The sequence below is a fragment of the Pimephales promelas genome, chromosome 16 (assembly GCF_988280905.1).
Source record: "Pimephales promelas chromosome 16, fPimPro1.hap1.1, whole genome shotgun sequence".
Classification (NCBI taxonomy): domain Eukaryota; kingdom Metazoa; phylum Chordata; class Actinopteri; order Cypriniformes; family Leuciscidae; genus Pimephales; species Pimephales promelas.
This window is the reverse complement of record NC_142784.1, coordinates 20,508,022-20,521,426: the sequence shown is the minus strand read 5'-3', so window position 1 is coordinate 20,521,426 and position 13,405 is coordinate 20,508,022. Positions and strand designations below refer to the sequence as shown.

Here is a 13,405-nt window from a genome sequence, read left to right as displayed (position 1 = left end):
GAACAGAACAGGGCTTTCGTGTCTATTTGTGTGAGTTATGAATGACAATGTTGGGGTGCTTGGGGGTGGTATAGCACATTTGGTGCCATGGGGATAAATGGGCAGAACAGACACACATCACACACAAGGTCCCTAGCAGAATGGAGAGATAGTGATCAAGCAGGAGTTGAGAGAGGTCTCTGGAGACTAGAGATGTTCTGGTCTGCTCCTCCTCAGATGGGACTCTCAGGCTCCAGAATTTCCACAATGTCCAATGAGTTCCTAAACTGCTCAATTTCCAGATTAAATATTAATCCGCATGGAGCATTCATACTGATACATGGATATGATATACAATAGGGAATTTATAAGGTCAATTTATAAAGAAACTGGTTTGTGTGTTAAAGTTGGGGTAGCATCCTATGATTTTGGTAGGCTAAATATATTGGATGAAATAAATTGGAAATGTGCACTAAGTGTACATCAACACAATGATGTACATGGACACACACACACAGACATTTGAGAATGTTAATCATCCCCTCTGAGGGTACATCATGACAGGCAGCTCGAATAGAGCTGAATTATTCATTAACTAAACGTAACAAACAATGAGGAACAAAGTATTTTTCAATGGTTTTCAATAATTGAGCCTGTTACCTGAAAAGGGATACAGAAAAACCGTGAGCCAGCACTCAAAGGTTTGTTCATTATCCATAATACATCACAGCCACGTATTATTGCATGTGGTCATTGTCAGACCGCTGCTATTGAATTTTGAAACGGATGCTTCTAGTGTTATGACTTTGAGGATCCTCTACCAGAATGTCAAACAGCAACCACAGTCTTACACAGCATGCAGATGATATTTTTATGGCAGTTCTGAGGAAAACATTAGCTTGTTTGCAAAATTGTGGTCTCTAAGGCCTCCCAGTGGCAGCTGTATAGTGCTACAGTTTTAAATTGAAATTACTTAGTAAAAAAACAACTCATGTTTCAGAATCTTAGATTATGTTAGATTCTTTATAAGCAAAGAAATATGGATGAGATTAAAATGTTAACTGGATTTTTATATTTTCTGTTGCTACTTGCTAAAGTTGCTACTTACTAGATTGAAGTGGGAGGTTGCCAGTGTATTTCTATGCAGTTGCTAAAATGTTTAGGTTGGCTTCTAGGCCATTGGTAGTTTACTAAATCAAGAGAGACCATTTCACATTTACTTTAACATTTATTCATTTAGCTGACGCTTTTATCCAAAGTGACTTACAATTGCTATATGTCAGAGGTCGCACGCCACTGGAGCAACTAGGGATTAAGTGTCTTGCTCAGGGACACATTGGTGTCTCACAGTGGATTCGAACCCAGGTCTCTCACATCAAAGGCACGTGTCTTATCCACTGTGCCATCACCACCCTAACCTCCAAGCTCCACCACCCCACCTCGAAGTCTCTATAATCTATAAATATGGCTCAGATGTCCTCCGTCAAATTTAATTGGCCATTTTATCACTTGCTTATCATTCACAATAGGGTGCTACTAAATTGAACACTTTGAGTTAGAAGTTTGTTCAAATCCCTTACCATACGTATGAGCAAAAGTGATGCTTGAGTTAGCCAGCGCCATTACATACAGAGAATATTGATTCTACACACCTTGTAGGATGGCAGGAAGCAGAGAACCCCTCGACTCACTGTGTGGCACACTTTCAAAAGCAGGGCCCCTACTTCATCTTGGAAGGCAAATGTCTCTGCATGCTGAAATGTGGCACAAAGTTTACGACCCTGAGGCCCTGCACCAACTGTACCGACCCAGACCTGCAACAAACACACACCATATTATTCAACTTTAAAAAGTCTAGGGTTATTTAGATTTTCTTTAATCAAATAAATACATTTATTTAGCAAGGACACATTAAATTGATTAAAAAGACATTTATAAATATACAAAATAATTTTTTCTCAAATGAATGTTTTTGAACTTTGTTTAAAAATGAATCCTGAAAATGCGGTTTACACAAAAATATTAAGATAATCATTCTTGAGCATCAAATCAACATATTGGAATATTTTCTGAAGGATCATGTGACACTAAAGGCTAGAGTAAATTGAGAGCTTTGCTATCAGCTTAGCAGGTATTATAAATTATATGAAAAATAGAATTTTTTTATATTTGTAATTTGTAATAAATGTTAACAATATAACTGTATTTTTGGTAGATCTACATCCTGATAAATGCTATGTAGCATGTATGTAGCATGCTATCAATGTAACAATGACCTGTGACTTGTTGATAACGTGATTGGCCTCCAGCTGGATAGAGAATTTGATGCCAAGTTCAGAGGAAAAGGAGCCCATGGGAGAGAGGGTGCCCGAAGTTAGCACGATAGTCCGCACTGAATCGCTCAGGTCTGAAAATGCCTGCCAAGACACACACCGCCAACCACTACAGTAACAGCTTACAAATCATATTCATACTAACAACATTTAAGTTAGATTTTTTTCTGCAAAAGCAAAGTTGTTCTCACCACAGCAGGATTGAGGCACCAAAAGCTCAGGGTGTGCACCAGAGTTTTGGTGCGGGTGCTCTGTCGGCGACGCTGGGGTCGTGCAAAAAAGCCCTGAGCATCGGGCAGGTCCTGCTGGGTTGTCCACATGTAGCTCTGCTGGAGAGCCACTCGGTAATCATCTGCAAACCTGTACATATCCACAAACAAAGAAACTAAGTAACAGCAATAGATGAATGTGAAATTGACACCAGGGAGTGTAAAAGAGACAGGCGTCTATTTGGGATTAGGCTATTATTTGAAATTTTAAAGTAGTTTCACCATCCCACATTTCCTCTGAATTTAAATATCAGAAGCAAAAAATGGTTTTCCATTCAAACTAATATTTCAAATGTATTATTAATACAGCAATTCAATTGTATAAACATTTTTTTCTATGTAATGAAAACATCTTGTAAAAATATAATGTAGGTAACAATTGGAGCAATTAAGTGAAAAATGTAGAAAAGTGAATGGGGAACAAGCATTGATTATTTATAACTAAAATTCATCATTTTACTTATAGCAGCTTATTTTGAATTTATGATTCCTCTCTAAATGTTACACTTAAAGTTCTCTTTTACACTTAAAGGAGAACTCTGATGCAAACTGAACCTTTGGTCTAAAAAAACTTTGGTACCGTTTAATAAGAAAATACTTTATAAAGACAGTACACTCCGTGTATACAGACAGGAGCCATCTTTGAAAACAATCTCGTTTAGTCGAACTTTTGAACTGTATGAATGGCGTTCGTGGTTCGACTTGTCGAGACTTTTTTCCAAAGATGGTGCCGCCTGTATACACGAAGTGGTCTGTCTTCATAAAATATCTTCTTATTAAACGGTCTGTACACGTACAAATTTCTCAATGCTTCGTTTTGCAGGCAGGGACCCTCATTATGTTACTGTCTTAAGGCCATTGCACACCGAGCACGAAATTCGCATCCGAAATTTTCGCACGTTAAAAAAAAAATTCGACCTCACGTTATGTCAGTCACGCTTGCACACCGCCTCCGAAACTTTCGTCCGTCATAAAATTAATCGGATCGGGTTCGATTTTCTGCGTTTTTCGCATCCAGAGCCAGCATTTTGAGAGGTCTTTTGACAATTCAGGGCCGGGGGGAGCTCGTCCTCAAATCATTACACATATGCGCCGTGCTTTCAGTTTCGGTTTTAAATTCGATCAAGTGTTTATGTTCTCTTCTCTATATTGGATTATGAAATTAATAAACCTCCCCTTTCAATCAGATTGAAATTTAGGATCGAATAAGGTGTGATTGAGCAGCCTATTCGATAACTAATGTATTATTTGGGCACAATACACAATAACAGCCTAGCTGTTCTGTCTGCCCAGCGCTTCCAACGGGCCGCGCGCGGGTGTGTGTTTGTCCGTGTGTGTGTCCATACCTGGTCCATTTCAGACACACTGCCTGTCTCCGTTCAGAATCGATTGGTTCACGGAAATTGGTGGTCTTGTTTTTAATATGTGGCTCCAGAATCGCTAGCAAAGCATCGAACTGTCCCACTGACATTCTGAGGTAAATTTTGAATCGCTCAGGATAAATTCGCAACTCCTTGATAAGGAACTCTCCTTCCTCTCGGCGCAATTTCAGGATTGGATGGACGTAATATTTTCTCTTTCTTCCCTTTTCAATAAGAGAGAGGGCAAAAATCATCCTCACTGCTTGACGAATCCATTTGGTATTTTTGCGTTTTTTCCCGCAAAGGTTTAAGAAATACGCAACGGACTCGGTGTGCAAGGTTTCTATGCGTGACGAATTTTTAAGCTGACGAACACGAAAATACGCATACGAATATTTCGTGCTCGGTGTGCAATGGCCTTTAGTGTGGGGCTATTTTGAACCATGTTGGTTGTATTAACTAGTGATTTCTTTTAACTTATTATATGCCCCCATATACTAGCGTTATATGCTAAACAGTTTCAGAGATAAAACTCTTTACATTCAATTATCATGAAAACAAATCTCAGAGAATGGTCGACTAGGTACCAATGTGTTATTAGACCATAGGTTCCTTTTTTGCGTCGGGGTTCTCTTTTAAATCTTGCCAACTTTTAAGTGTAGACTAGCATACAGATACCCATAAAGAAAAAAGACATGGGCTAAAAGTCATAAAACTCCAATTGCCATTTCAAGGGGTCTTTAAAAATGACTGCCAAAACCCTTTTTAGAGATAGTAAGGTAAGAAGAATGATGGGTAGTTTGTGATAATGACCTGCAATTTTGCCTGAAAAGAAATTCCAGCACCATAAAGAGGCTTTTGAGCATTGACTGAGTATTGGAGCTGATGGTGGGAACCTGCACCGTGTCTTCTCTCCCGTTCACTATCCCTATTCGCTCCTCCTTCTCTAGCACCGCTGCCAGGTTTTTCTACACAAATCAGATAAAAAAGAAGGGGAGACTGTTAGTATACTCCTGGTAAAAGGGGAGGAAGGTACACAGGGGAAGAATACCTGTAGCAAAGAGAAGGTGTCTGCTGTGATGCCAAGGCCATGGAAGATGCCAAGAACCTCCGTGCCTGACCAGACCTTACATGAAGACTCAAATTCACGCTCCTCCAAGCCATCGCAGCTTTCCTGCACCCAGCTACATAAAAGTATGGATATAAATATATAATTCATTTTTTTTTAATGGACTATAAGCTCCCAATTTACACAAATTACATACTGGTCCACATAAAGAAATATTAAAAATCTTCAGAAAGCAGATCTCCGCAGACTACAACTTGTGATGAAGTCAAATATGGATGTCCCACCACGTATGATGTGAAACTATTGAAGAAAAGAGGGGAAATACTTGGCAAGGCTGCAGCAGAATGCAAGCAGTGACTTGTGTTGATCACGCCGTATGTTAAGCGTCACCATTCCGTCGATCTCATCACGTGCCAGCAACAGCTGAGCTTGATTCAGGGTGAAACTGGCACTCTCACGGGCACAATCCTCTATGTTATGAGCCTCGTCCAGCACCACAATCTGCTCCTTCAGATTGATTTCCATCTGGAAAGAGGGGCAAAGATGGATACATATAAAAATCCTTGAATCCAAACACATGTTATCAATCTTATTTGAAGACTTTCACTAACTTCTTTAACCTAGGGGTAGACAGATTTTTTAAATGTAACTTTTTAGTAGTGCTGTCGAGTTATCGCATTCATTTAATTAATTAGCTATGGAAAAATAACAGGATTAAAATAGTTTAATGCAATTATATATATATATATATATATATATATATATATATATATATTTATTTTTTTATTATTTGTTTATTTGTCAGGAACCATGCACAGTTCAGGTTACACTTAACTCAATTAACAATTAACACACCAAACCTGCCCCAGACCTACGTACATCATCTTACATTTCAAACAGTTGATTGGTGACAACATGAAGCAGGGCAACATCTCACTGCCTGATATAGCCTATAGAATTCAGTGAGACTGCCCCTAAAATTCGAGATATTGGGGCAAAATGCAGTTGTCGTCTCATATTTAAATCAAATGATAATTCACACGAGCATTGACTACAATATCACATGAGTGCTGTTTTTGTTCCAAATAGCACGAGTGTAAATGTGATATATACAACTGTTCAATAAATAAGTTAATATTGCGGTATATTTTAAACACAATATTGTCTGATTTCATCACCCTTGTACCGTAAAAGTTTGTGTATGATAAAATATGTTAAATCAAATCAAATATTTATTACAAAAGCTACTTTTCATGAAGTCAATTTAATTTTTCCCCCCTCATTTAACACAATAATGACTTTAATAACTTTAAATTACATTTTGGAGCTAATTTCTGAGCAAAATTTGATATGAGATTCATTTGCGATTAAGTAGATGAATTAATTGGCACATCATGCAATTAATTAGATTAAAAATTGTATTCGCTTGACAACCCTGGTTTTTAGTCACTTTCACTAAAATATATTATTAAAAGGATAAGTGTGACAAAACACTCAAAAAAAGTTAAATGTAGAAATGTAAATATTCTATAAAGCAACATAATTGCATCTATATAAATAAAAATATAGTTAATTACATTTTGTGTATATTGAAACTTAGATTATATGGTAGTTTATGGATTGATGCTCACGCTCTCACGAATAAGGGGGTCCAGCAGGTAGTTGTAAGGACAGAACACAATGCAGGCCTCTTGCATGAGATCCCGAGCTGCGTAGTAAGCACAGGACCGCAGCTTGCCACCAAGACGCACCAGGTCCTCAATGTCCCAGGCCTGGTTTAGCCCATGAACCCACTGTAAAGAGCTCTGATCACGCATTTTATGCACATTGTGGTAGTACCGGCATGACAGACCCTGAAATGACATGGAAATACACAAACGGATACAGATAACATCGCTTTATAAAAAGAGGTGTGCTTGAGATGCATTTTAAAAAGACTGCATAAGTGGTAAAGCATAAAATGTTGTGGGTTTGAATCCCAGGGAATGCATGAACTGATACAACAACAGACTGTTAAAGGGATGGTCCCAAAAATGAACATTCTGAATTCTAAATTGACATAGTGTAACAGCACAGCGCTTCTGTGTTTTACATCACAAGCATCACAAACATGAGCAGCGTCGGCCAAAAGTGAGCCTACGTGTGATGTACAACACAGAAGGGCTGTGCTGTACGTAAACTCACGTCAGAAGCCGACACAGGAAATGAATAGTTGAATAAAGTTGTTATTTTTGTTTGTTTGTTTACACAAAATGTATTCTCCTTGCGTGATAAACTTAAGATTGAGCCACTGTCACTTGGACTATCAATCCCTCAGAAGCCTTTGGAGGAGTGATCCAGCTCTCATATTTAATGAAAAATATCTTAATTTGTGTCCCGAAGATGAACGAAAGTCTTACAGGGTTGGAACAACATGAGGGTAAGTAATTACTGACATAATTTTCATTTTTGGGTGAACTATGCCTTTAATGTGCTGTTATATGATTATTTAGGCAGCTGCCGCAATGCAGAAAAGGGAAGCATCTGTGCATTGTTTCGCAATTCACTGGAAACTGTAACATGCTGCTGAAAGGCTGATAGAGGGATTAGTCGTCAATGAGAGCATGGGATAAACGTCAACCTGATCGTGCCGTTTTGATTCCCCTGTCCTCCGACTCTTATGAAGGTGATGATGGCATCACTGAGGGGTGTGCGAACTAACGACAAGTGTCTGAAAGGCCTACGCACTTCAGCCATTCAGTAGGGCCAGGAGAGCAGAATAAAGACTTGGAGTGGGGCTCATAAGAGGACACAAGAGATGGGGCCTCAGGGAGGATGAGGAAAATGACAGCTCATTCCCTCCTCTCTCTGAGCAGGGTTGTCGGCACGGTCTTCCCCGCTTTCATGTGCAGGGGCGCGACACAGTGGAGAGGTGAGTGGACACCTGTGGTGACAGCATAATAGGTATCATTATGTGGGCTGCCCGATGGTCAGAGACTAAGTAACACGGACAATACCGAATCTCCCACTGGAACAAAGTGTGTTTGAAGCCTTTGACAAGGCTGCACAACAAAAAAGGTCTGTATGACTGATTGGGGATATTATCGCCTGTAACTGTTTTCCACAACTTTGGTGACGGAGATTAAGTTTGTGAAACCTTAAAGCAAGGGTTTGCATTTCAGTGTGGGTAGCTCGTCTTCTTTTCTTACGACAGTATTACAGTGAAAGGAGAAGTGGGTTCACAGAATAAGTGGCCACACTTGCTGTTTGGCCTGCAGGCCACTGTGAAGATCAGGAAATGAGGTGTTTGGTTCCACAGTAAAGAGTAGGTCAATCTCCGTTCACAAGATCCAATTTAAGACTTTCAAAGGCAAACAAATTCATGATGAGCAGATCACTACTTGCCCAACACTCAATGATGAAGCAGGGCCATGACCTGTATACTTTCTGTAGATAAAGGCGTGATATTTTGCTACACAAACACAGAGGGGGAAAACACACTGTTATCATAATAATACATCTAAACTGACACTATTCTAATAAGGATGCACTACAATTTCGACCACCGAAAAAAATGATTCTTCAGTCAAATGTTGAAAACGCAGACTGAATCGGTTAAGGTGCGGCCACATTTCCTGTTGTTCTGTGAATTTTTGCAGGTGAAATCCAGTCATTTCAAATTTAAATCCACGCAGATTTCGCAATGGTTGATCACATCATAATGTGACTTTTTGCATCTGTACTACTTTACACTAAGTATGGTTGAAGTCATCATTGCATTGAACAACATTTGTGCTGTTTTTACATCTATACACTGTAAGTTGTCAGAAACAAGATCTTTAAGTAGAAATGGCAGCAGAACTTTTTTTTTACCAATTAGAAATATCAATTTTAAAACAATACAAGAATATTTAGTTATAACAAATATTTACTTATATTTTATTTTAAAAATACTCTAATATTTATAGATTTTTGCTAAATATGAAAAATAGTAATAAAATTAGCATTTCTAATTATCGTTAGAAGATTCCAGAATTTTTTGTTTCAGCAAATCATTTTCATTTCGGTGCATCACTAGAAAAAAAAAAGTTTCATTGTTGATCTTTAGGTTTCTCTCGCAACACCAATATCGAGTTCAGTCTCATAAAAGGCCTTAAACTCTAAATCTACTCTTTTATCCCTCTCAGAGGCACTAATGATGACAAATGAATGAAGAACCAGTACTCAAAGGTGGTTGTGATGTCACGGTGTAAGGTGGGAAGGGGTGACTCACGTTCTGGGCCTCCAGCAGCTCCCTGCAGCGCTCGTTGCGGTTGGCATGAGGTACCACTTCGGGGTGGACACAGGTGTGGTCTCGGCTGGACAGTATTGTCATGGGCACCGTGGAGTAAAGCGTCCGTTTCAGCTCCCGTGCGATCTGTGTGATCTGCTTATGAGTACGAGTGCCAAAGAAGATCTTTGGGATTTTTTTCCTCTCGCTTCCCTCTTTGTCTTTCTCATTGTCTTTGGACTTTTCAACCAGTTTCTGTCCTGCTTTGCGGTTGGCGCAAGGACAGAGAGAACAAGACACGGGAGACTGTCAGACACAAAGAGAGAGAGAGAGAAAAACAAGTCAAGCGTAAATATTACAAGGAGAAACAACCTACTTGAAGCAATTCTACAGTCCTTGCTTGTCCAGCTCATGAAAAGGCTTTTGTATCAGCAGTCGTATAGATAATCATTCAAATAACAGGCAAAAGCTATAAGTCAAGACAGAATGACCCCAAGCAAGACTGTAATTTTAGACCGTGCCATTGTTCATGCTACTGGGCCGCCGATTGGATCGCTTTAATTGCAGCTTTCACACAAAAGGCCATGCTTGCCTGCAGCCAGCTCTAGTGGTGAAACCGATCTTGAGGATGGTATGACCATTTTAAGTGTCCCACTTTCCCCTCCATTCATGGGAATGACACAACTCATGTGTAACACAGTTGGTGTCTAAAAGAGTCATTGCTTCATTCTGTGGGAGACAGTGTTATTATCCTAGCACCGAAATACTGTATGCATAAAACAAGAAAAGCTTGTCAAGTGTTTTAATCTACACTACTTTTTTCCCCCCCCTTTCAACAACATGATTTTGCCCAGGCATGACTGATAATTAGTTGATATTGCAGGTGTATTTGTATAAATAAATAATGCTAAAATAAAAATCACTTTAAATGGTAATAGTGAAAATTAATATTCATTTGGAAATTTTCTAAAGATCAATTACATTTGTAATTAAATTATTTGGGTTTTTTTTAACTTTGCTTTTTAAATGCTGGCATCTAAATGAGCATGCATAATTTGCTAAATATTATACGATTTTGCTAAATAAAATCTCCATTTTCAGTCTTCCTTCGGTCCTTCGAAATAACAGTAGCTTCTTTTCTTTTCCTAAAAGTGAAAGTAAGATTATCCCTCATAAGCATCTGCTAAGTCACGGCGTGTGTTACACCTTCACATCAGGGATCAAGCTGTCCTTTAGCCTGCACTCCACTGAAGAGGTCCAGCTCCAGTTACCTGAGTTGCTTCTCAAACCTTGTTTGTCATTAAATATTACAGTAAGTGATAGAATGGAAGCGAACGTGAGCCTGTCTTGCAAACCGTCCCCCGGTGGGACAAAGACCAGGTCCGACGTGCTAAATAAACAGAGAGCTGGCAGCAGCTAAGGTTACGGCTTCGCAGGGAGAGTTACGGCCCTGCCGATCACCTTACCTGCTGCTGCCACATTCAATAGGCCAGTCCAAGTATCCTACCTCCTATACTGAATAATTACTTATTCATCGCAGGGGGAAAGAAAGAGCCGATTGTGAATGGGAAGCCTTGTCAGTAGCCGTGCAGGAAACAGCTGACACAAGGGTATCCGTTACATGCAGCCTGCCACAGTTTCGGCCCCTCTCGCTAAAGCACAGCAAATAAGACACCCCTGGAATGCAGATAACAGCCTCCATTGGCCAGACCTGCCGCCATAGACACATTCAGGCGGACTGGCGCATTCTTTCCGGCGAGGCCCTGATATCAGCGGAGCAGAGAGCTACACCTCAGGCCGCTCCAGACCTCAACAGCGGCTCCTAATAAAACAGTGTGTGGCATTGTGTGGGAGCGTTAACCCAAGCATGCTGTTCCAGTCAGGGGCAGACACCTGCAGATGCATCTAGCAGCTCATTGCTCTGCTAATAAAATGTGGCCATTGTTCTGGAACCAAAAAATGAGCAAGGATATTGGGAAAGCGTCTTCGGGGATTTGTTGCAGCACTGGTGTACAATGAAAGCATTTCACAGCTCCAGTGGGACCTAACAGCTAGTTAAGGTTCAGGGCCAGCACACATACTACAAATACAAAAAAATAAGCTGCAAGTCACTATGTGATGTGTTTTAGGGGTAATGGATACATGAAGAGTAGAGAAAGAACTTTTTTAAAAGGATTTTTTATTATTATTTTTTTTTAAAAAAACAGAACCATGACAGTTGGTACTGTTAATTGTTCCAGCATGAGGATTCTTCCACTGATGTGGATAGAACACCACACTAAAATGAAAGTGATTTGGAAAGTGTTCAATGTGTTACTACTCCGTGTCAAATACACAGCACGACCTGTGAAGTCCGATTCTAAAATGAAATACTTCTATGTGCAATACTCCTTTTTAACGAATAAAAAAAATACAGAATGACCGATGAAGTCAAAAGTTTTATGAACCCATCTTTTTTTAAGAAACAAAAACATACAGCACTACTAATGAAGCCTGATTCGCAAGTAGTAAACGACTCTTTAAATGAGCTAGTGAATCAAAAACAGAAGCATAATATGAAGTCAAAAGATTCCCAAGTTATTAATGCCTTTTATGAACTGTTCTCTTTTAAGAATAATAAAAAAAAACATACATAGCTGATGACTGATTTACTTAAAAAACAGACTCATAAAACACATAGAGTGAATCAAAGTCAAAACATTCCCAGGTAAACGACTTTCATAGATTAAGAAACATTCAGAGCAACTAAAACTGAAGTCTGATTCTTGTGCTAATGACTCTTATGGACAGTTGTTTGAGTAAATGGCAAACTCTTGTGGATCAGATGTAGAAGTTTAATTAATGAATTCAACTCAAATTTAAAAGAATCCTTAATGGAACTGTTAAACAACCTGAATCATTAAGACGAATCAACATCAGAACAGGAATCATTAAATTCTTGTTTGAAGAGGCTGAGGATCCTACAGAGTACTTATCAGTTACTGCTTAAAAAAAAAAAACATTATAAGGGATGGGTTTGTTCTGTTAGACAGTGCCATTTCTGTTTGCCAGGTGAGGTGTGGAGAGAGCAGCTCCTGTGTTTGAGATGGTGAGGCTAGATTGTCTGTGCTCTACAATGGCCCTGTGGTGGAAGATGCAGGCCCAAGTGTGAGCACGAACAATGGAGACTGCATTTCAACAGGCTGGCTCTGAGAGCCTGACACCTGAGAGACTGAAATCTCACACTGTCCGCCTGCCTGGGCCACTGCACCCTTACCATACAGATGGACAGAGAGAAAAGGAGATAGAGGGTGAGAGACAGAGACAGCGAGTGAAGCATTTCAGTGAGGTCTTTACTCCATATAGCCCTCCTGATAGCTGCCCCGGAGTGCCCCCACCCCACAAATCCCCAATCTTACAAAGCACCTGTTTATCCCCGGAGCACCGTAACCAGCGGGTGAACCCCATTCAATATTTATCCCAGGCTTTCACAGATCACTGCCAAGCAAGGCAAACCTCTTAATTAAACTGGAGCTCGCTTCAAAGGGCCCATTGAAGATGTCAGTCAGCGCTGGCAGGGGCCGAGAACGGTGTCAGGTGAGAGTGAAACCTAAGGCCTCCTTTCTCTTCTTCCCCCACCCCAACACACCCATAGGCCCGCCCATCAAGCCCAGGCCGTCCTCTTTCGTTGACCGTCCACCAATCTTGAGGAACACATTAGACAAGTCACTCCCTTTTCCATCGTGCCTGTTGTAAGCAATATGTCCTACAGTGTGACGGGGCGTTCACACTGACACAGATTCCTTTCACCACTGGCTATGTGAATACCTGTGGTGTTTGTTACACTGTATCAGATTTTCCTCATGCAGTACATGGAGATGCTGAGCTGCATTTTATAGCCCTACATGTGAGCCCCTCTCAAAAAGCCAAATGAATGGTAACACCACATTAGGAGGACTTCTGCTTAATGGAAATGATGAAGTACAAACTGTCAGATTAAGGTTATCAAATAACAGATAAAATGTCAGGCAAATTTTCAGATTTCTTCCAATTCGAAAGATAGGACAACACACCATAAATTTTGTGATCTAGTATCCCCAAACATCAACAAAATCACTTTTGCACTCACGCTGTAGTGAGCATTGTTTTAGTACCATCCTACATAT

At 39.9% G+C, this 13,405-nt stretch overlaps 1 protein-coding gene across 5 annotated transcripts in view; it reads right to left on the bottom strand.

The window, feature by feature from the left end:
• The window catches only part of brip1 (BRCA1 interacting DNA helicase 1), a 74,410-nt gene that overhangs the window by 57,459 nt on the left and 3,546 nt on the right, over nt 1–13,405 (bottom strand). For all 5 annotated transcript variants that reach the window (XR_016146867.1, XR_016146865.1, XR_016146866.1 and 2 more), the window contains 8 exons: nt 9,264–9,566; nt 6,643–6,864; nt 5,337–5,536; nt 4,994–5,126; nt 4,756–4,910; nt 2,504–2,672; nt 2,256–2,396; nt 1,632–1,793 (listed from right to left, as the gene is read on the bottom strand). Coding sequence is in view for 2 of the 5 variants with exons in the window: in XM_089121201.1 (XP_088977327.1) it covers nt 1,632–1,793; nt 2,256–2,396; nt 2,504–2,672; nt 4,756–4,910; nt 4,994–5,126; nt 5,337–5,536; nt 6,643–6,864; nt 9,264–9,566 (1,485 nt within the window). In the remaining 3 variants the exon portion in view is untranslated. The remainder of the gene's footprint in view (nt 1–1,631; nt 1,794–2,255; nt 2,397–2,503; nt 2,673–4,755; nt 4,911–4,993; nt 5,127–5,336; nt 5,537–6,642; nt 6,865–9,263; nt 9,567–13,405) is intronic.